Here is an 18464-nt window from a genome sequence, read left to right as displayed (position 1 = left end):
GCTTCACCCACAGTGAGCTTGACCTTTCTACCTTAATCGAGAAAATGCTCCCACAGACTTGCCTACTGGTAACTTAATGGAGGTAATACCTTAGTCAAGGGTCCCCCTTTTCAGATGACTAATTTATGTCAAGTTGAAAAAAAAATCTAACCAGCACACACTGCGGGCAGTGTGTGAGTAAACAGGCCCTCATCTCTCTCTTACATACCACATTTCTAAGTCAGACATTGTAGTGACAATTTTGGAGTTTTGGTTTCTTTGAAAAACATAGAAGGCCGGGCAGTGATGGCGCACGCCTTTAATCCCAGCACTTGGGAGGCAGAGGCAGGTGGATTTCTGAGTTCAAGGCCAGCCTGGTCTACAGAGTGAGTTCCAGGACAGCCAGGGCTACACAGAGAAACCATGTCTCAAAAAACCAAAAAAAAAAAAAAAACCAATAACAACAACAACAAAAACCATAGAAATATTATGAGAATGTGTTTTTGTTTTGATCCTAAGTGTGAAGATATGGTGCTGCTTCAGATTGTCCACAGTAGCTGACTGTGATTTGCTTCATTCTCTAGCAAGGCCATGATTTTGCCAGCTACAAATAGTTTCTGTAATGATGTGATATGTGAGACTCTGTGGAGTTTTCAGAGGGTATATAAATGCTAGGGCCCCAAGAGGTTAAGTAGTTGTGGGCAAAGAAGAAACAAAAAGAGAAGGAAGAGGAGGAGGAGGAGGAAGAAGAGGAGGAAGAAGAGGAGGAAGAAGAGGAGGAAGAAGAAGAGGAAGGGGAAGAGGAGGAAGGGGAGGAGGAGGAGGAGGAAATAGATATCCTGAAAGCTAAGTTCAGACTTGCCCCAAAGAACTGATGCCCCAATTAACAGGAAGTAGTTTAATGATAATGTTGCCCCCTTTCTGACTGTTAGTATTCTGTCTAAACTCCACCTCCACAGTTACCTGGCAACAGCCAGGTATGCTCCTAATGACAGGGTCCTTTTAAGGTAATTCTTGTGACCCCTACAGCTGCAAAACTTGAGGGACTCCCTCATTGGGTCCACTTGTCCCACCTCAAGCCTTTCATCCCCCCCCCCACCTAAAATCGACTCTTCATATACATCAACCCTAACAGAACCGTGCTCCATTAAGCTCCAGAAGACATCAAGATCACCCACCTTGTCCTCAATCCCAGAACACGAGACTCCACTCCGGCAGCCAAGCTCGACCTCACTGGACCAGACATGGGTTTCTCGACCTCCAACTGCTGCTTGTTTCTATCCAGGTCAGGCCTTACATCTGGAGGTTCGAGAGTCAAGAGACCCCCACAGATAACAAACAGTCTTTCCAAACAGGGTCAGAAAACTGCTCCATAGCCGGATGCCAAGAACCAGTCCAAATTGCTATCATCTCTATATCTGTTATCTCATCTAAATATTATGTTCTCTATACTGAAGACCCCCAAACTCAGGAGACCCTTACTCAAGTCTCGGGAAATCACGGCCACCCAAAAATCACAAGACACTGTACCTGGATGCAATCAGCAAAGGTTTATTAGGGAGAGTTGGCCGGCAAAGTCAAACTGCTTGCCCACACGGGAGCAGAATTTGACAAAAGACCAGCAAGCTGACGGGTTTTTTATAGCATGGGGTGTGGAAAGGGAGGAATTTTCGCTTGGTTATGAAAAGACTCAAAGGGGGATTCTCACTCAAGTCTCAGGACGGTGCCCACCCAAAAAAACTCACGAGAGACCAGCTTGATGTAAACACATGAGGCAGTGTAATATCAGAGCTCTGCACCAGTCCATATCTCCATATCTCACATAGGGGATAAAGGGATTGACCTTGAGGCTCTAAGAATTAGGACTTATATAGCCAAGGGGTGGGGGAATTGGGAGATTTTTACGTGGGTGCACATGATTGGTTGTTTTACATCAGCAGACTATGCCAGTCTAAGTTAGAATAGTATCTAGTTAATTGCAGTTTCTTGGACCTTGAGAAGACCTCAAGGGGAGGGGGAAAGGGTTTGGAGAAACACCAGATGGCCCATTACTCATTTGGACATATCTCTGTTCTTCTAAGGATGTCCTTGTATATCATTTTTATCTATGGGTCTGGCCAAGTCCTTGGGAGGCTCAACAGGCCTTCGTCCTTGGTCCTATAACTCTATATTTTCTGTAACTAATTAACTGGGCCCAAACCTGCTGACAGGCATATTTAACTATTTAGGTTAGGAAAAGGAATCACAGGGCCCTGTTATTTTATTAGTTTGGGCCTATTTCAAAATTTTCTTTTAGTTACACATGATTGGTTGCTTTACAATTTTTGAACATCAGCAGGCTATACCAGTCAGTGGGGGCAGAGGGCAGTTCCTGTAGGCGGAAGCTTATCTAGGTTAGTAGAGCATCTAGTTAGACGTAAATTACAGCTTTCTGGAACACTGGGAAGTGTCGCAGAGCCAAGCAAAATGTTGAGGCCCGGGCTGCCCCGAGTTTGGCGGCTACTGTATCCCGGCCCAAGCTGCCGCTCCGGTCCGCCGGTTGGGGTTCAGTAAGAGAGAGAGTGAGGACGGACTCGAAGAATGGAGACCAGACAGAGTGTGATTCAATCCCGTTTATTCTTCAGTCTCTCTTCCTGGTCCAAGTCCCAAATCTAGCTGTGCTCTCTAAAGAGTCTCCCCAAAGAGTATATCTAAAGAGTCTCCTAAAAGTGTCTCCTAAAAGTGTCAAGTAATCTGTTACTTTCTCTGTCTGCCTCTATCCTTTTATATGTGTCACTTCTAAGCCACGCCTCTAAGTCACACCTATAATCATGGCCTTAGGTCTTGTCTCTAAATCTGATCTCTACACTTCTAAATCGCACTCTTAAATTACACACCTTTAATCTCGCACACCTTTAATCTCACACACCCAAGGTATCTAAACCAAGATTAGATTATCAGAGTGTGCTCAGCTGTTGTAGGCTATTGTAATCCAAGTCTCATGTCAGGGTATATGGCTCAAGATGGCTGCAAAGCTGACAGCTGCTTTCTGCTAAAAGTCGGCCCCCAACAGGGAAGACCTCAAGTGGGGGTGGGGGGGAGGTGTAACCAAGGAAACATAACATAAAAATAGTAGAAAGTACACTTATCTTTTGTAAGGATGTAACCTCGCCCAACCATTCATCTTGTGGTTAGCCAGTTCCTGGGACCACCCAGATGACTTGCATCTTTCTTTGTAGTCAGGAATGTGTCTTCCTGCTTTGGGCCTTCCCCACCCACAGGTGGGTTCTCTTCCCTGAGGCTTGTTAATCTTCCCTGAGGAATGTTAATCCAGCAAGTGTCCTCTGGCTCAGGGATAATGTACTCTTCCAGGAATGTGGAATGTATCGGGGCAGTGAAGGCCTGAAATCTTACATTCAGTTCCGCTTTCTGGAATCTGCATTCTTTTGCTCAGGTCTAGGGGTAAAGAAAAAGCCTGTATATATTTTATAAAATGGTCTTTATAACTTTTCACTCTACAATACTTGCTTTCTCTTCCACCAGATAGAAGATTATTGTAGAAACTGGCCAGACAATTATGGGGGCTGCCCATGTTGGTCTTGTCAGATACATATGCTAGGATCACGGACCAACCATTTCTTCTACCAACACTGCAAGACACTCTTTTCTACATACAAGACCTTCGGATTCCAGTTGTGGTGCTTCAGAACCGACAGGGGCCAGATGTCCTGACAGCTAAAGAAAATGATCTTCACCAGTTCCTCCAAGAAGAATGCTGTTTTTAAGGAATGTGAGACCTCCAGTTCTGAGATTAAAAAAAAAAAAAAATCCCATATAAAAACAGATACTTTCTTTTATAACACCCCTTTATAACATCCTCCTGGTGTTATTATTTCTAACCAAACTATTAATCAGTTCCTGCTACAGGATTACCAGCCACTGTCCACAGAGGAACCTGATACAAATATCTACCAAGTGGACCCCAATGGTGAAAGCCAGCTACTCCCCAGAATGGACTAGGCCCCTACACAGCAGGAAGTAGTTTAAGAGACACTGAGCCCCAACTCCCCTTTCACCATCGGCTTTTCCACTTTTCTTCTCTTTATAATAAGAAAAAGGGAGGTATGTTGGTATCAGGCTCCGAACCCAGTAACATCTAGGCAGCCCCCACATCGTTGCTAAGGCAACCGCTATACACTCCCAGAATCCACCTGGCTACCTCACCTTTACCTGGGAGATACTACATCACTGCCCATATAAAACAGGCAGGACCCCTTGACCTGGCCCTCTTATCCTTCCATCTTCTTGCCCTCCCCCCCCCCCCCCCGCCTTTGCCCTATCTCCTGAATAAACCTGGCTACCTCACCTTTACCTGGGAGATACTACATCACTGCCCATATAAAACAGGCAGGACCCCTTGACCTGGCCCTCTTATCCTTCCATCTTCTTGCCCTCCCCCCCCCCCCCCCCCCCCCCCCGCCTTTGCCCTATCTCCTGAATAAACCTCCCCCACCTTGGAACTGTGTGGTCTGGAGTGGTCTGTTCTGAACTGCGGTCGGACGTCTAACAACTAACACTGACCCTGATTTTATTCAGGTGTAAGGGTCCATGATTCACTGAAGAATGATACCCTGGACTCAAATAGCATGTAAACACAAGGAATGTTTTATTCTGCAGAAGTCCAGCATGCTGGGGTCTCTCATTACCAAGAGAGAGAAACACCCAAGTGAGCTTATAGGCTCAATTTAAAGCCTATTAGGGGAATAGTAGGACCTTGTTTGACAAAGCAGAAGGAAGGCAAAAGGAAAGGAAAGGAAAGGAAAGGAAAGGAAAGGAAAGGAAAGGAAAGGAAAGGAAAGGAAAGGAAAGAAGGAAAGGAAAGGAAGGAAAATTCCTATCTGGGGTTGGTTTGTGAGTCCAGAATTAGGAAGTCAAAGTATCACAGCAAGTTCAAAGCTAGCCTACGCCATATAGTGATTTCCAGGCCTGCCAGAGCTAAATGAAACTTTTATCTTAAAAACAAGCAAAACGTTTTTGTTTTGCTCTTTAAAAGTCACACAGGAACCAGATCAAGGTCCTTAAATACCAATCTAGAGCTGGGTTCTGAAGACAGGAGTCAGGCTGTGTAACCAGAGTGCCAAGGGGTAACGCCTGACAAGGGGAGGGGAAGCCTTGTATTATGGCAGGAACCTGTGACATCCACTGACCATCCCTGGTCTCTGCATTACTTCAAACGGCTTACAGACACACTGCCCTGAGAAGACCTATGCAAAGATGCTGGGTCAGCTTTGTGGGAGGTGAGGGACCCCACCGGTTGTTCTGTTGTTAATGAGTACTTCCCCAGGGCACACGGATGCCCAGGAGCAGAATTTAGTTCAGCAGGGCTAGGCTAGTTCAGCGTTATTACACCAGATCAGGAAGATCCCCCTGTATCCCAACTAATTCTCTCCCCAGCTTCCATTCGTGCATACAGCTGGTGCCCACTAAACGCAGTCTGTAGGAAGTGGAATACTTGGGATTCAGCAGAGGGCGACATGTGAGCCTTGTTTACTAGGGAAAGAAAACTGATCTCCAAGAAAGGAGAGTCTGGGAAAGCTGGACTACATCTCCCAGAAGGCCAAGTACGAGAGCAAATTTCCGGTCTCTATGCTCGCGCAACCTTAATGGGCGGAGCCGAGAGCGTAGCGCGAAGGCGCGGAGGTGCCTGTACGCGCCGCTGGATGCGGGATGGGTGACGCACTTCCTGTGCGCCCCCACCCCAGTGTGTTTCTGTCGCGCCGGTCCTGCGGTTCGGAGTAGTGAAGGTGACAGCCGGAGGTGACCCGTCTGGCTCCCGCGATGCTAGCGGCACGGCATTTTCTCAGCGGGTCGGTTCCTGTGAGGGTATCTGTGCGTTTCAGCAGCGGCACGGTGAGGCCCGCCCTGATTCAGGCCCAGGCCTGGGATGTATGAGTGGCAAGCGGGGTTGTGGTCCTCTCTGCAGAGTCCTCTCCTCTCCGAGCTACCACCCAGCCTGGAAAAAAAACATAACGGTCCCAACTCGGGGCTGACTCTTTCCAGTCCAGCTTCTTTTGTTTTAACAGTCTCGTCCTACGGTGAGGGTTTTCAGGTTTTGAGGCAGCCTTGCAGGTTATACAGGGTCTTTCCCCCATTTCAAAGTTCAGAAAACAGCTTTGGAAAAGATGTGTATCTCCTCTATCCCCCGACAGTGTTCTGCTTTCTGTAGTGGCCAGAAAGCGCTTTTGTGATTTCGTGTGTGTGTGTGTGTGTGTGTGTGTGTGTGTGTGTGTGTGTGAGAGAGAGAGAGAGAGAGAGAGAGAGAGAGAGAGAGAGAGAGAGGGGCTCACTATATAGTTCTAGGCTGTATTCGAACTAGTGATGATCCTCTTATCTCAGCCTCCCTGGGTGCTCCTGGGACCACAGGCATCCATCACTACACCTGAGGAGAAGTGCTTTTAAGCGATAGGAGTGGATATCAGGGCACTTTCTACTAAGTTATGAACCATTCCAGTGAACCTCTCCTTTATCTCAGACAGACCCCAAACCTCTTTTGTTTCCCAGCCCCAATGAGGGAATATTACATCAAGGATCACATATTACCTCTTTAGCAGAGTTAGTGAAATCAAGCCCCTCCTAACCAGGTTTTGCTCTAGTGGAAGGAAGAGCCAGACAAAAATCTATGCTGGGCTTGGGGAAGCAATGTCGCAGTGCTGTCGCTGAAGTGTGACATGGGCTCAGTGGGGACCATCTGCTTTAAGCTTTATGACCTTCCCTAAGTTCCTTTTGTCTAGGGCCTCAGTTTCCTCCTTTGGAAAGTGAAGGAAACCATTCCTTTCTTAGGAATGTTACCAGGATGAATTGGGATGAAGCATGAAATGTTTAGCTCAGTAACTTCTAAACAGGAATCGCTGATATAAGTGGAGGTTGGAAACTATGATGTTTCAAAGACTTTGAAGTCTGTGGCTCAGCCCCTCCTATGTAGGAAGGCCCAAGAAGCTGAAAATTCTGCCCCAACCCCTCATAGTCCCCGAGCTCTGCTGGACCTCCTGACCTTCCTTCTCCTCAGACAGCACCCAAGAAAACCTCATTTGGCTCACTGAAGGATGAAGACCGGATCTTCACCAACCTGTATGGGCGCCATGACTGGAGGTGAGACAGTGCCCTTAGCCTGCTGGGTCCCCTAGCAGGACTTCTCCTTCACATCATTTCCTACTCTGTCCAGGCTGAAAGGTGCCCAGAGGCGGGGTGACTGGTACAAGACAAAGGAGATCCTGCTGAAAGGGCCTGACTGGATCTTGGGTGAGATGAAGACATCAGGTTTACGGGGCCGTGGTGGTGCTGGCTTCCCCACAGGCCTCAAGTGGAGCTTCATGAATAAACCCTCAGACGGCAGGTTTGTGGGGCGTGTCCTGAGCTCTGGCCACAGGACACACTAGGGGCTGCTGGTCACTGCACTTCAGGCTGATGCTGGGAGACCTGGAAGGCTGTAAGAGGATAGATAGAACTTAAGAGGAATCTCTTTCCTCAGCAGAGACTTACGATGTTACAACCCATACAAGATTTTGATTTAGACAGACCTTATTATTCAAATCCCTACTTTGCCTTTTAGTAATTAGCAAGCTTTGGAGAATCTGGTCCTTTTTAGTTTTCCTTTTTTTTCTCTCTCTGGTGTGTGTGTGTGTGTGTGTGTGTGTGTGTGTGTGTCTGAGTATGACATGCGGGAATTAAAAAGGTAATGTTGGTTCAGCTTTTGACCTGCAACTTTAGTTGACACCTAGAGTGAAATTATATATTATAAAGTTAACCACTGGGTTAGCATAATGGCTCAGCAGGTAAGTGAGCCTGCCTTCAAGCCTGGTGACCTGAGGTCATCTCTAGAACCCACATGGAAGAAAGAGAACTGACTCCCACAAGTTGTTCCCTGAACTTCACATGTGTTATGGCACATGCTGCCTCCACCAGGAAGTGAATATAATAAACAAAAAGAAATTGTTTTCAAGATAGGGTTTCTTAGGCTAGAGAGATGGCTCAGTGGTTAAGAGCACTGACTGCTCTTCCCGAGGTCCTGAGTTGAATTCCCAGTAACCACATGGTGACTCACAACCATCTGCAATGGTATCCGATGCCCTCTTCTGGGTGTCTAAAGACAGCAACAGTGTACTTACATATAATAAATAAATAGACCTTTGGGCTGGAGTGAGCAGGGGCCGGAGTGAGAGGGAGAAGAGAAAGGGGAAAAAAAAAAAGATAGTGTTTCTCTGTGTAGCTCTGGCTATCCTGGAACTCACTTTGTAGACTCAGAGCTCCATCCATCTCTGCCTCCTGAGTACTGGGGTTAAAGGTGTACACCACTACCTGACTTTCTTTTTAAGTCAACCACTCTACCATCACCTCTCCTCCTCTACTTCCTGTTGGCCTCAGGGCTGTGGTGGAGGTTGAAGAACAGTTCTTATAACCAAGAACTAATTGACTCTCAAGGGAAGCACAGGGAGAGATGCTGGATTTGTTCTCTACGGAGACCACAGATTATCTTGTGGACATACCTGGTCACAGATGAAATAGGCAATGAGTCCTGTTATCGGTGACACAAAGAGAACCTTGGGTGGGGAGAGAGGATTGGCTGTCTTGAGGCTTCTCTGAGTGCAGAAGGAATGGAGTTTGTTTGAGAACTGGGTCCTGGTGGCTTTGTAGCCTGACTGATATGCAGGACCCCACAGGCCCAAGTATCTGGTGGTAAATGCTGATGAGGGAGAACCAGGCACCTGTAAGGACCGAGAGATCATGCGCCATGACCCTCACAAGCTGGTGGAAGGCTGTCTGGTGGGAGGCCGGGCCATGGGAGCACGGGCTGCCTATATCTACATCCGAGGGGAATTCTACAACGAGGCCTCCAATCTGCAGGTGAGCACACGGCCAGCACATGGGTGTTGCCTGGCAGTACAGGCACATCTCACATGCTGTCTTTCCTGGCACAACCATTCTTAGGTGGTAGATGATGCAAGCGGGGCAGAGGGGTCCATTCCTGCATCTATCAACAACATGACCTGGCCCTAGAGTTCTTTGTGCTCCAAAGTTGAACTTAGGAAGTCTTCAAGGGTTCCATGGGCCCTGGATTGGAGGCTGACTTTTGGGGTAGGTGGGGCTGCAGAGCTTATACCTTGTCCCACAGGTAGCTATCCGAGAGGCCTATGAAGCAGGTCTTATTGGCAAGAATGCCTGTGGCTCCGACTATGATTTTGATGTGTTTGTGGTTCGTGGGGCTGGGGCCTACATCTGTGGAGAAGAGACGGCGCTCATTGAGTCCATTGAAGGCAAGCAGGGAAAGCCACGCCTGAAGCCACCCTTTCCAGCAGATGTGGGTAAGGCTCTGCTGGGCCCTGAGTGAGGCCTTGCCTTCACTCAGCTCTGTAGGATACTGGGTCTGACCAGGTGCTTTCTGGGTGGTTCTTGTAGTATTTTTCTGTGCCCTTTGGAGGGGAGGACAGATTAATGGGGAAGGTGTTAGTAACACAGGCTCTGCCAGTGCCACCCACAGCCTTCACTTGACATCCGATACCCTTGCTCCTCTGGGCAGTGTACTTTCTTCCTGCCCCAGGAGCTAGGGGTGTGGTGGTGAACAGGAAATAAGCTGCCCTGGAGTCGGTGCACTGTGGGCCAGGAGTGATGTGGAGCCAAGAGTAGGAGCTGCCACGGGAGCAGGACCTCTCACTAACAGTCATGTTCCCAGCGGGATGGTGCTGCACGCCTTTAATCTCAGCACTTGAGAGGCAGTGGTGGGGGAATCTCTGAGTTCAAGGCCAGCCTAGTCGGCAGAGTTCCAGGACAGTCAAGGCTATACAGAGAAACCCAGTCTCAAAAGACAAAACATGCCCCCTTTGCTGGGAAGCCACCAGTCTCTTGTTATTTCCTTGAAGGAGTGTTTGGATGCCCCACAACTGTAGCCAATGTGGAGACAGTGGCTGTGTCCCCTACCATTTGCCGTCGTGGGGGCACCTGGTTTGCTGGCTTTGGCCGAGAACGCAATTCAGGTACCAAACTGTTCAACATCTCTGGCCATGTCAACCACCCCTGCACTGTGGAGGAAGAGATGTCTGTGCCACTGAAAGAGCTGATTGAGAAACATGCTGGTAAGCCAGGGCCCCTCGGGCTGTGCTGTGAGAGGGCACAGTGGGAGAGCCATGACAATCCTTTTTTAAATTTTCACAGGTGGTGTCACAGGTGGCTGGGACAACCTCCTTGCTGTGATTCCTGGTGGCTCATCCACTCCACTGATCCCCAAATCTGTGTGTGAGACAGTGCTGATGGACTTTGATGCCCTGGTGCAGGCTCAGACAGGCCTGGGCACAGCTGCAGTTATTGTTATGGATCGCTCGGTAATGGCCCTCATGCCCCACAAACCTCCTGCCAGCCTAGTGGGTTACCTCCCTGGGCCTTTCTGAAAATTCTCTTGACTAGCTCTTGGCTCCCAATTCCTACAGCCTAAAACTCTGTACAGTGGGAGAGTGTGGGCCACAACACCCAGGTCAGGGGTGCTGTGGGAAGCTAAGATGCCTGCACACTGTTCTTGTCTCCTAGACAGACATTGTGAAAGCCATCGCTCGTCTCATTGAGTTTTACAAGCATGAGAGCTGTGGCCAGTGTACCCCGTGCCGTGAGGGTGAGCTTCCAGGGAAGGTTGGGATATAGTTGCTGAGCTGTTCTTAACCTTCCCCATGAAGCCTGCCTTCAGGGTTGTCTCCTTCACTGTGGGAGACCCTCGGGGCCCCTCGTGCTGCTTTGTTACAGGCGTTGACTGGATGAACAAGGTGATGGCCCGGTTTGTGAAGGGGGATGCCCGGCCAGCTGAGATCGACTCCCTGTGGGAGATCAGCAAGCAGATCGAGGGCCACACCATTTGTGCTCTGGGTGACGGGGCCGCCTGGCCAGTACAGGTATATATTGCCCTGCTATGTGACACTGAGGTGGGGGCCTGGGTGGCCCAGAGCTTTGGGACTTTGGAACTCTGGTTCATACAGAGCCTTCCTCACCTTCCCAGGGTCTGATCCGACATTTCCGGCCAGAGCTAGAGGATCGGATGCAACGGTTTGCCCAGCAGCACCGGGCCTGGCAGGCCGCTTCGTGAGCCCACACCCTAGCTGACCCCCCCAACATCCCTGTGGGAAGCTGGACAATAAACAAGTGCTGCCCTCTCTCCAAACACAGCCTGTCTGCAACTTCACTTTTCTCCTTTCTATCCCCACCCACATACAGAGATTTGTTCCTTCACTGGGCAAGGGAAACAGAATGGGACCAGGGCAGTGAAGGGTGGACTTGGCCCACTTCTCTTCTTGTGGCACTAGGGAACCAATCCCAGGGCTTTGGACATGCTAGGTAAACATGCTGCCATTGAGCCACACCCCCTGTCTTAAATTCGGCCCATCATGGCCTCTAAGGCAATGGTTCTCAACCTGTGGGTTGTGACCCCTTTGGGAGTCTGATTATTATTTGTATTAGGATTCATAACAGTAGCAAAATTACAGTTATGAAGAAGAAATTAAATAATTTTATGGTTGAGGGTCACCACAACATGAGGAACTGTACTGTATAAAGGGTCACAGCATTAGGAAGGTTGAGAATCACTACTCTGAGGGGTGAGAGACAGGAGAATAGGGGGCTGGCCTGCCCTGTGAGGTGAGGACATAGAAGAGGCAGGCATTTCCTGGGGGAAAGAACAGGCTCCAAGCTAGCAGAAGCAGGTGTTTATTTTGCTTTGTGTTTGGGGGTTGCATGACTGGAAGGAGAGAAGAATGTGCATAGCAGATGGGGCAACCCAGAGCTCTTTCCACATGCAGCAGACATCTTGGCCCCTGAGCTGGTTGCAAGCAGGGCCCTGTGCTGACTAGTCACCAAGTTGAGGGGGCACACTGTCCAGCAGGTGCCACAGTTCCAGCCGGTGGTCACAGTGGCCTAGGCACTCAAGCCAGTGGCGCAGGCGCTCCCCACTGGCTCTGCCACTCAGCTGCACCCCACCTGCCAAGGGAAGTGTTAGTAGCCCTCAGAGGTTCGTGAGGCTCCCTCCTGCACCCTGTGTTTCTGCTCACCAATGAAATCATCAGCTGTACCCAGGTCATAGTCCCACACAGACACCAGCAGTGCCTTCTGGGCCAGCTCCTCCCGATGACCTGCGTAAAAGAATTCCTGCAAGGAAAGGGACAGGAAAGATGTGAGTTCTTTGCAGCTTAAGAAACAGGATCAGGTAAGGTCTGGTTTGCTAAATCAAGACCACACTTGACTGGGGTCTCCCAGCTGTGACCTACTTCGTTGAACTCAGGGTTCAGGGTCTTCCTTCGAACACTGGTCTTATATTTGGATTTCTTCCCAGAACTTGGATGCAGGAAACTGGAGGGAGAGATGGGCTGGTTAGGCATGGCCCTGCAGAGCCAAGGACCCTCTCATCCTTCATGCTCACCTGCCTGTTTTTACTCACAGGCAGACAAAGGGGTCTGAGTAGCCATTGGCGTCCATGGGAGCAAGGTGGGCGCAGCGTAGCACACCCACCAGCAGGCCACCACGCTCAGAGCTGTAGCACAGGGACAGTAGGATGCGCCCACGTTCCTCCCCAAACACCTCTGCCTCCATCTCCTCCTGCAGGTGTAAGCTGTGGTCAGACCCTGTCCAGTCTGAAGCCCCTCACCTGTAGAGGCCAGGTCCCAATGTGAGCACAATGGCTATAGAGAAACCAGGCTGGAACCGGCGGTGGCGCAGCGGCTAAGGCGGTGCCTGCAGAGGGCGAGGGCCCTCTGCGCGCTCTCTCTCTCTCTCTCTCTCTCTCTCTCTCTCTCTCTCTCTCTCTCTCTCTCTCTCTCTCTCTCTCTCTCTGCCTGTTTGAATCCCGCTCCATCCTGTTTATCTTCACCCGAGTCTCATGGGAGAAACCAGGCTGTCAAGTTTATTTCCCTAGATAGCCATTTTCTCAGTACCCAGTGAAGAAACCTTATAGTAGCACTCAGAAATCTGAACCCTCCAGAGCTCAAAAAAGGTATGGGTTTGTTGCCCATGTCAGAGCAAGTAAGGGGACTGATGGTGAGCATCACAGCCATGCCAGGGGCTTTCTAAGTGGCTGTCCCCATGCATTGTAAGTAGCTCTGAGAGTTTCATCACGGAGAGACAGGTCTCTTACTCTTACCTCTTAAGCCCATCTTCACTTCCACTGCCTGGCAGAGCATCTTATGAATGTTCTTTGCATATTCTTAGACACTAGAGCTCTCCAGCTGGGATGAAGGCCTGGGATAGGATGCCTTCTTTCCCACCTTTAGGGTAGAATTGACGGCAGAGATCCAAACTTTCTTACCATTGGCAGTGCTCAGTATTGCAGGAGGGTTCTGCCAGCAGTATGTGCCGAGGCATAATTACACATGGGTTCTGGGATTGGTGGGGACTGTTGTAGGGTTCTCAGTGATGGCCACTATTTCTGTGGGGCTTACAGGCTTGAGTTTAGCTAATCAGACACTACAGAAACTTGGTGTTCCACTACAGGGCAGGGCACCTACAATGTTGACAGGAACAGGTGGAGGGCCTGCCTCCCAGCCTTGTAGGTGTCCTTCCTGCTGGGCCAAGGGGCTTCTGGGCAGGATCTCAGGTGGGGTTGAATAAGCACTGAAGTCATCTTCATTGCCTTGTGAGAGGCAGACCCAGAGGTCTCCGCTGCCCTGACACTAGTAGCAGACACGCAATCTGGGAGCTTATTTCTACCCTGCCCAGTCCTCCCACCTCTGGCCACGAGCACCACCTTTCAGGCCTGCCTACTTATAGTCTGAGACCTTTGCAGGCTGTTCCTAGTGTTCCTTATCTCCAGGCTGCCCTAGCAAGAGTCACTGTCGCCTTGCCCAGCCCCTGAGACCCTGGCAGTTCTTGAGGACTCAAAGAACTTATAAGAAAAATGGACTCAAATTCCTCTAAGCCCTTAAAGGCCTGGATGTCTGCCCACCTCACCCCTGATCCCAGCCTTGGCTATCTAGGCTTGTCTGTCTCCATGCCTGCTCAGTCAAGCTTTGCTACCCACCTCCTCATACAGAGACATGCCACGAGCTGTGTCCTGGCTCTTGGGCCTCTTGGTCTAAAAAAATCAGAGCACTTGGTCACTTTAGTAGACACTGTCCAGGACCCCTCCTCCACTCTCCTAATCACGTGGCTACTGGTCCTGTAGACCCCCCTTGAGCTTCAGCCCACTCACCAGCCTCTGCTTCTCCAGACAGATGTCAAAGCTCCTGGCTCGGTTTGGTACCAGCTTCCTCAGGGGCACTCGTAGCTCCCCCAAGGGGGGTGCTCGCCGTCGGCGCCGCAGCCGTGAGTCCTCACACACACATAGCCTGGTGGCCATCCAGGTCAGTCCTGGTCATTCAAGCCCCAACCCCTGCCTCCCTATTGGTGGCCTGATCTAGGTCCTCACCTCAGGGTCTTCCGTCCAGCATCCTGGCAAGTAAAGCCATGATAGGTGAGTGTCTCCTCCCACACAGGCTCCTTGGTACCTCGAACAGTGCGTGTCCGAAGCTGGCTGGCCTGGGGTCAAGAAGGCAAGTCAGGTACCCTCCTGGCCTCCTGCCCTGACTCTTGGATCCTAGCAACTGAGATTTAGTACTTGGGGTAAGGTGTGGTAGGATCAATAATACCCTAAAGTGGCCCTGCTATCTAAGGGCCTGGATCTTACCCTCACCTTGCTGGCCCCTGGCAGCAAGTTGGCTTTGACATAGGTGTCCACAGAGCCTGCAGCTGGTGGCTTGAGGCCCTGGAAACAGAAAATGGATGTAGAGAGACCTGTGGCTTATCCCATCCCAGGAATTCTGCCTCTGTTCTCACCTTTGCACAATGGGCTGTGCAATGCAGGGCGCTGTTATCCGCATCAAAGAGAAGTGTGAACTCCAGGGTGCCTAGGGCAGCTAAGGTGGCAGGCGGTAAGCATGGTCACCCCACTCCTACCCCCACTTGTCCCACATGGCACAGTGCCACTTGCCTGGCTTCTGCCATGGGTGCTAGGGCACCTTGACCCCTGACCCCAGCCTAGAGAGCATCCTGATTGTCTCCCCTACTTACTGCTGTCATCCGAGTCTCCTTCGGGCTCAGGGTTGGGCTGCAGCTGGGGTGCAGAGTGGATGGCCGGGGCCAGCATTGCCTGCCGATCTGGTGCATGCAGCACCGGCTCCAAGAAGGGGTAGAAGTGTGGGAAGTAGTCGGAAATGAGGCGGATGGGCCGTATGGGGCCAGGGCTCACATCGATGGCCATGTGTTCCTGCATGCTTACCCGCTGCCGCCCACTGGCTGGCCCTGCACATGCCATGGTGGTCCAGACATAGAGACTCAGAGCTCCCACCTACTAGGAACACCAGGCACACACCTGGCCACCAAGATGGAATAAAAAGGCATCGCCAAGGCTGCCCTAGGACAGACCAAGATGTCCTAAGACACCTTGTCTCACCTGCAAGGACAAGGCTGGAGTTAGCCTTCTGGGATCCTTACCTCTTGAGAGCTGTGTCACACTGCTTCGTTGCTGCTGGCTCTAGGTGTATATTTAGGGTAACAGAGCCTGAGACTGAGGTGATCCATCTGAGCAAGTGTGCGACTGAGCAGGGAGGGGATCAGGAACCCACACCTCCCTCCCAAGGGCCCTTCCTTAGCACTGGGCACCCAGCCTTGTCTCCTGCCTCTGCCCCCTCCATTCACACTCTGTTGAAACGAGCTATTTTTTACCACCATCATGTGGTTCTACTGCTGGGTAAGGAGGCTGCAGGGCCAGAGGTGACAAAAGGGGTGTGTTGTGGGGTAAGCAGGAGAGGAAATAGGTGAGAAGGGCAGAAATGTGGGGGTGGGGGGATGGATAGGGAAGAGGAAGGGTTAGGGGACTGTGGAGATGTAAAGGGATGGGGTCCTCCTGGAGAAGTGGGTATAGCAGCTGGGAGGGCCCTACATTCTAGTCCCTTCAAGGAAACCAGCTTGTGGTCATGCCACACTCCTGCCCTGTCCCCTGGCTGGGAATACAATCAAAGCAGTGATGTCCCTCTGTCTCCCTCCCGGTTCTGTCCCCTTGGCCTTATGGTGGCTCTCTGTATGGTGGAACTGGCCTTATGGTGGCTCTCTGTATGGTGGAACTGGCCTTATGGTGGCTCTCTGTATGGTGGAACTGGCCTTATGGTGGCTCTCTGTATGGCGGAACTGGCTCCATCTCTGGATGGCTCTTTTCTTCCACTTCCTAGGCAGTACCTTTTACTTGACTGCCCTTCACCCTGGCCGTTGGTCACAGTATTTGAGGTGTTCTGAGCAGGGCAGCTCACCAACAGGAGCTTCCCAGCATCCCTTCCCCTTCTGCTCCACAATAGCTTATTGGTTTCTGAGACATGGACCACACCGTGGTCTCACTATGTAACCCAAGTAACAGCAGGCTTTGGATTCTCCATCCTGTCTCCACCGCTGGAATGTGGGAACTACAGGGTGTGTCACATGCTTGGCTCCTTTCACTTTTTAAACATGTATTCTGTGTATGTATGTACATATGTCAACATGCATGCCATTGTCAGAGGACAACTTGCAGGAGTTGGTTCTCTCCTTCCACCATGTGAGTCTTAAAGATCAAGTTTTGTGACAGTGACAGGTGCCTTCACTCACCAAGCCATCTCACCAGCCTCTACCATGGTTTTTGTTTGTTTGATTGTTTTGAGACAGGGTCTTTCATTGGCCTGTGTCTCACCAAGTAGTCTGCACTGGCTGGCCAGCAGCCCCAAGAGACCCATCTGTCTGTTTTCCCAGTGCTGGGATTACAAGGGTTACTACCATGCCTCATGTTTCACTTTCCACACGGAAGATGCCAGAGGAGAGTTGTCAAACACTCTTTTAATCAGTTCTGGAGTAGCCTGGCCAAATGAAGGCAGAGGCACTTAACGGCCAGGCAGGCCTCAACCCCTAGGCAGCTCGGGGACAGCCAGGGAGTGCTGGTAGATGCCAGGGGCCAGCAGCTTCAGGGTGAACTCAGTGATGACAGCTGTGAGACCCCAGACACGGTGTGGGCCATGTAAGAAGACAGGTAGTGTGTAGCGGAAGTGGCCTCCCTGGCAGAAGTGGGTATATCCCTGGTTCTGTGTCTGCAGCAAGTGTGCCAGAGACAGCTCAAATACTTCATCCACCTGTGGGCAAGAGACAGAGAGAGGGTGGACAGAAGACTGCTGTGAATCCCCTGGGAGGATAGCCCATCTCCCTAGTGTCCCCCATTTACCTCCTCAGGGTTGGGTCTGAGGCTCTGTAGATCCAGTGGGCCCACGTTGGCAAGCACCGGGACTATGGTTGCCTTTTTCTGGGGTAGGAAGAGGGTGAGCAGTTAGAAGGAGAAGCAGTCCCTACTCTGCCATCCAGAGGCCATGGGTAGTCATGGCCAAGCCCTCCAGTCCTTGTCCTTGGTTTCTTGCCGTACTGCCTCACAGGTTCCCTTACATGTACTACCCGGACATCTCCCACTTGTCATTCAAGCCCGATCAATACAGCCTCTACCCTGCAAGCTTTCCTGGACCCTGTCCTGAACTGAGCAGGGCTGGCTTACTCGGTCACTTGGGGTACTGAGTGAGTGTGACAGGATAAGGGTGGCTCACCCGGTCATACACTGGCTGCAGCACACCCCACACGTGTTCCTTGGACACCTCTAGGCCCAGCTCCTCCTGAGTCTCCCGAAGGGCCGTATGTATTACATCTTGGTCGTCAGGATCACACTTACCGCCTGGGAAACTAAATGGGCAGAGGGAGTCTTGGGACTACAGGCCGTCAGGAGGCAGTTTACCTCCCTGGGCCATTCGAGTAAGGGGGACAGGCACTGAAGATACATGAGGGTCTGGCAGCTGGCTAAGACTATGCTGGGGCTCAGATACCCCATGTCTGCCTATGGTGTCCCAGTGGTGCAGATATCGACCCCGGGTGTTCTCAATTTCGGCTGAGGGCAAAGCCAAAGAAGGGGAGCCCCGGATCGCCTCTCTCCAGTCTACGGTAAAGGACAGAGTTCTGTTTATGAAGGGGAAAATTCAGAGGGGTATGCGGGCCACAGGTAGTGCGCCGACAAGGCCGGCGTACCTGACTTCCCCTTTGTGACTCCCAACCAGGCGACTAGAGCGCAGCGTGTAGAGCAGCGCCGGGACCCCATGCACCAGGCACAGCGGCACAAGCACTGCGGCCGCCGCGGGCCGCGAGCGTAGCCGGGCAGTGGTCCGTGCTAGCAGCTGTCGGCAGCGCTGCTCGTCCTCCGCGGACAAGCAATCAGGCAACATGTCCCAGACGTCCGGGACACAGGGGGCATAGGCCCACAAGGGAGGGGACGCGACAGGGCGCAAGCTCCGGCGCAGGGTGGGGAGGCGTGCCCTCGGAGAGGCGTGGCTTCCCAGAGCCGGGTATGAGAGGCGGACAGGCTTGGGCCGGCCCTTGCAAAGCCTCAGAGGCCGGCGGTGTGGGGCCTGTCGGGATAGAGCCTCCAGACAGACGAGGCAGTGGCTGCCCGGGTG

At 51.3% G+C, this 18464-nt stretch overlaps 3 protein-coding genes across 4 annotated transcripts; 1 reads left to right on the top strand and 2 right to left on the bottom strand.

Moving 5' to 3' along the window:
• The first annotated feature begins 5673 nt into the window (after nucleotides 1-5673).
• On the top strand, nucleotides 5674-11155 carry Ndufv1 (NADH:ubiquinone oxidoreductase core subunit V1). The gene is made up of 10 exons (XM_034514597.2): nucleotides 5674-5868; nucleotides 7025-7107; nucleotides 7181-7351; nucleotides 8676-8859; nucleotides 9128-9317; nucleotides 9873-10085; nucleotides 10165-10331; nucleotides 10534-10615; nucleotides 10744-10889; nucleotides 10994-11155. Exons 1-10 carry the CDS (start codon nucleotides 5797-5799, stop codon nucleotides 11078-11080), a joined length of 1395 nt encoding a protein of 464 aa, XP_034370488.1. The 5' UTR covers nucleotides 5674-5796; the 3' UTR covers nucleotides 11081-11155.
• A 526-nt stretch (nucleotides 11156-11681) lies between these two features.
• On the bottom strand, nucleotides 11682-16642 carry LOC117720680 (double C2-like domain-containing protein gamma). Of its 2 annotated transcripts, XM_076914709.1 has the most exons (11): nucleotides 15451-16642; nucleotides 15028-15328; nucleotides 14794-14873; nucleotides 14645-14722; nucleotides 14387-14496; nucleotides 14171-14306; nucleotides 14000-14053; nucleotides 12425-12582; nucleotides 12255-12336; nucleotides 12039-12135; nucleotides 11682-11967 (listed from the first exon to the last, which is right to left on the bottom strand). In XM_076914709.1, exons 2-11 carry the CDS (start codon nucleotides 15269-15271, stop codon nucleotides 11837-11839), a joined length of 1170 nt encoding a protein of 389 aa, XP_076770824.1. In that variant the 5' UTR covers nucleotides 15272-15328; nucleotides 15451-16642; the 3' UTR covers nucleotides 11682-11836. The 2 variants fall into 2 exon arrangements, with proteins under 2 accessions (XP_076770824.1, XP_076770828.1); XM_076914713.1 differs by having other exon boundaries at nucleotides 14651-14722; nucleotides 15028-16642.
• Nucleotides 16643-16798: 156 nt separating this feature from the next.
• Nudt8 (nudix hydrolase 8) lies at nucleotides 16799-18464 on the bottom strand. The gene is made up of 4 exons (XM_034510801.2): nucleotides 18040-18464; nucleotides 17568-17700; nucleotides 17198-17275; nucleotides 16799-17108 (listed from the first exon to the last, which is right to left on the bottom strand). The coding sequence occupies exons 1-4, from the start codon at nucleotides 18231-18233 to the stop codon at nucleotides 16881-16883; spliced, it is 633 nt and encodes a 210-aa protein (XP_034366692.1). The 5' UTR covers nucleotides 18234-18464; the 3' UTR covers nucleotides 16799-16880.

The sequence above is a fragment of the Arvicanthis niloticus genome, chromosome 1 (assembly GCF_011762505.2).
Source record: "Arvicanthis niloticus isolate mArvNil1 chromosome 1, mArvNil1.pat.X, whole genome shotgun sequence".
In the NCBI taxonomy this organism is placed as follows: domain Eukaryota; kingdom Metazoa; phylum Chordata; class Mammalia; order Rodentia; family Muridae; genus Arvicanthis; species Arvicanthis niloticus.
Note: the sequence above shows the minus strand (reverse complement) of the source record. Positions and strands in the feature narration are given on the sequence as shown.

What these genes read in the sequence shown, in the direction of transcription:
- Ndufv1 (XM_034514597.2), top strand. Translation starts at nt 5,797, where the DNA reads ATGCTAGCGGCACGGCATTTTCTCAGCGGGTCGGTTCCTGTGAGGGTA. An exon ending in TGCGTTTCAGCAGCGGCACG is followed by an intron (nt 5,869 to 7,024) that starts GTGAGGCCCGCC and finishes CCTTCTCCTCAG; the next exon opens with ACAGCACCCAAGAAAACCTC. An exon ending in GCTGATTGAGAAACATGCTG is followed by an intron (nt 10,086 to 10,164) that starts GTAAGCCAGGGC and finishes AAATTTTCACAG; the next exon opens with GTGGTGTCACAGGTGGCTGG.
- LOC117720680 (XM_076914709.1), bottom strand. Translation starts at nt 15,271, where the DNA reads ATGGCATGTGCAGGGCCAGCCAGTGGGCGGCAGCGGGTAAGCATGCAG. An exon ending in GCATGTCTCTGTATGAGGAG is followed by an intron (nt 12,583 to 13,999) that starts GTGGGTAGCAAA and finishes TTACACCTGCAG; the next exon opens with GAGGAGATGGAGGCAGAGGT. An exon ending in TCAGACCCCTTTGTCTGCCT is followed by an intron (nt 12,337 to 12,424) that starts GTGAGTAAAAAC and finishes CTCTCCCTCCAG; the next exon opens with TTTCCTGCATCCAAGTTCTG.
- Nudt8 (XM_034510801.2), bottom strand. Translation starts at nt 18,233, where the DNA reads ATGTTGCCTGATTGCTTGTCCGCGGAGGACGAGCAGCGCTGCCGACAG. An exon ending in TGCAGCCAGTGTATGACCGG is followed by an intron (nt 17,276 to 17,567) that starts GTGAGCCACCCT and finishes TTCCTACCCCAG; the next exon opens with AAAAAGGCAACCATAGTCCC. An exon ending in TCAGACCCAACCCTGAGGAG is followed by an intron (nt 17,109 to 17,197) that starts GTAAATGGGGGA and finishes TCTTGCCCACAG; the next exon opens with GTGGATGAAGTATTTGAGCT.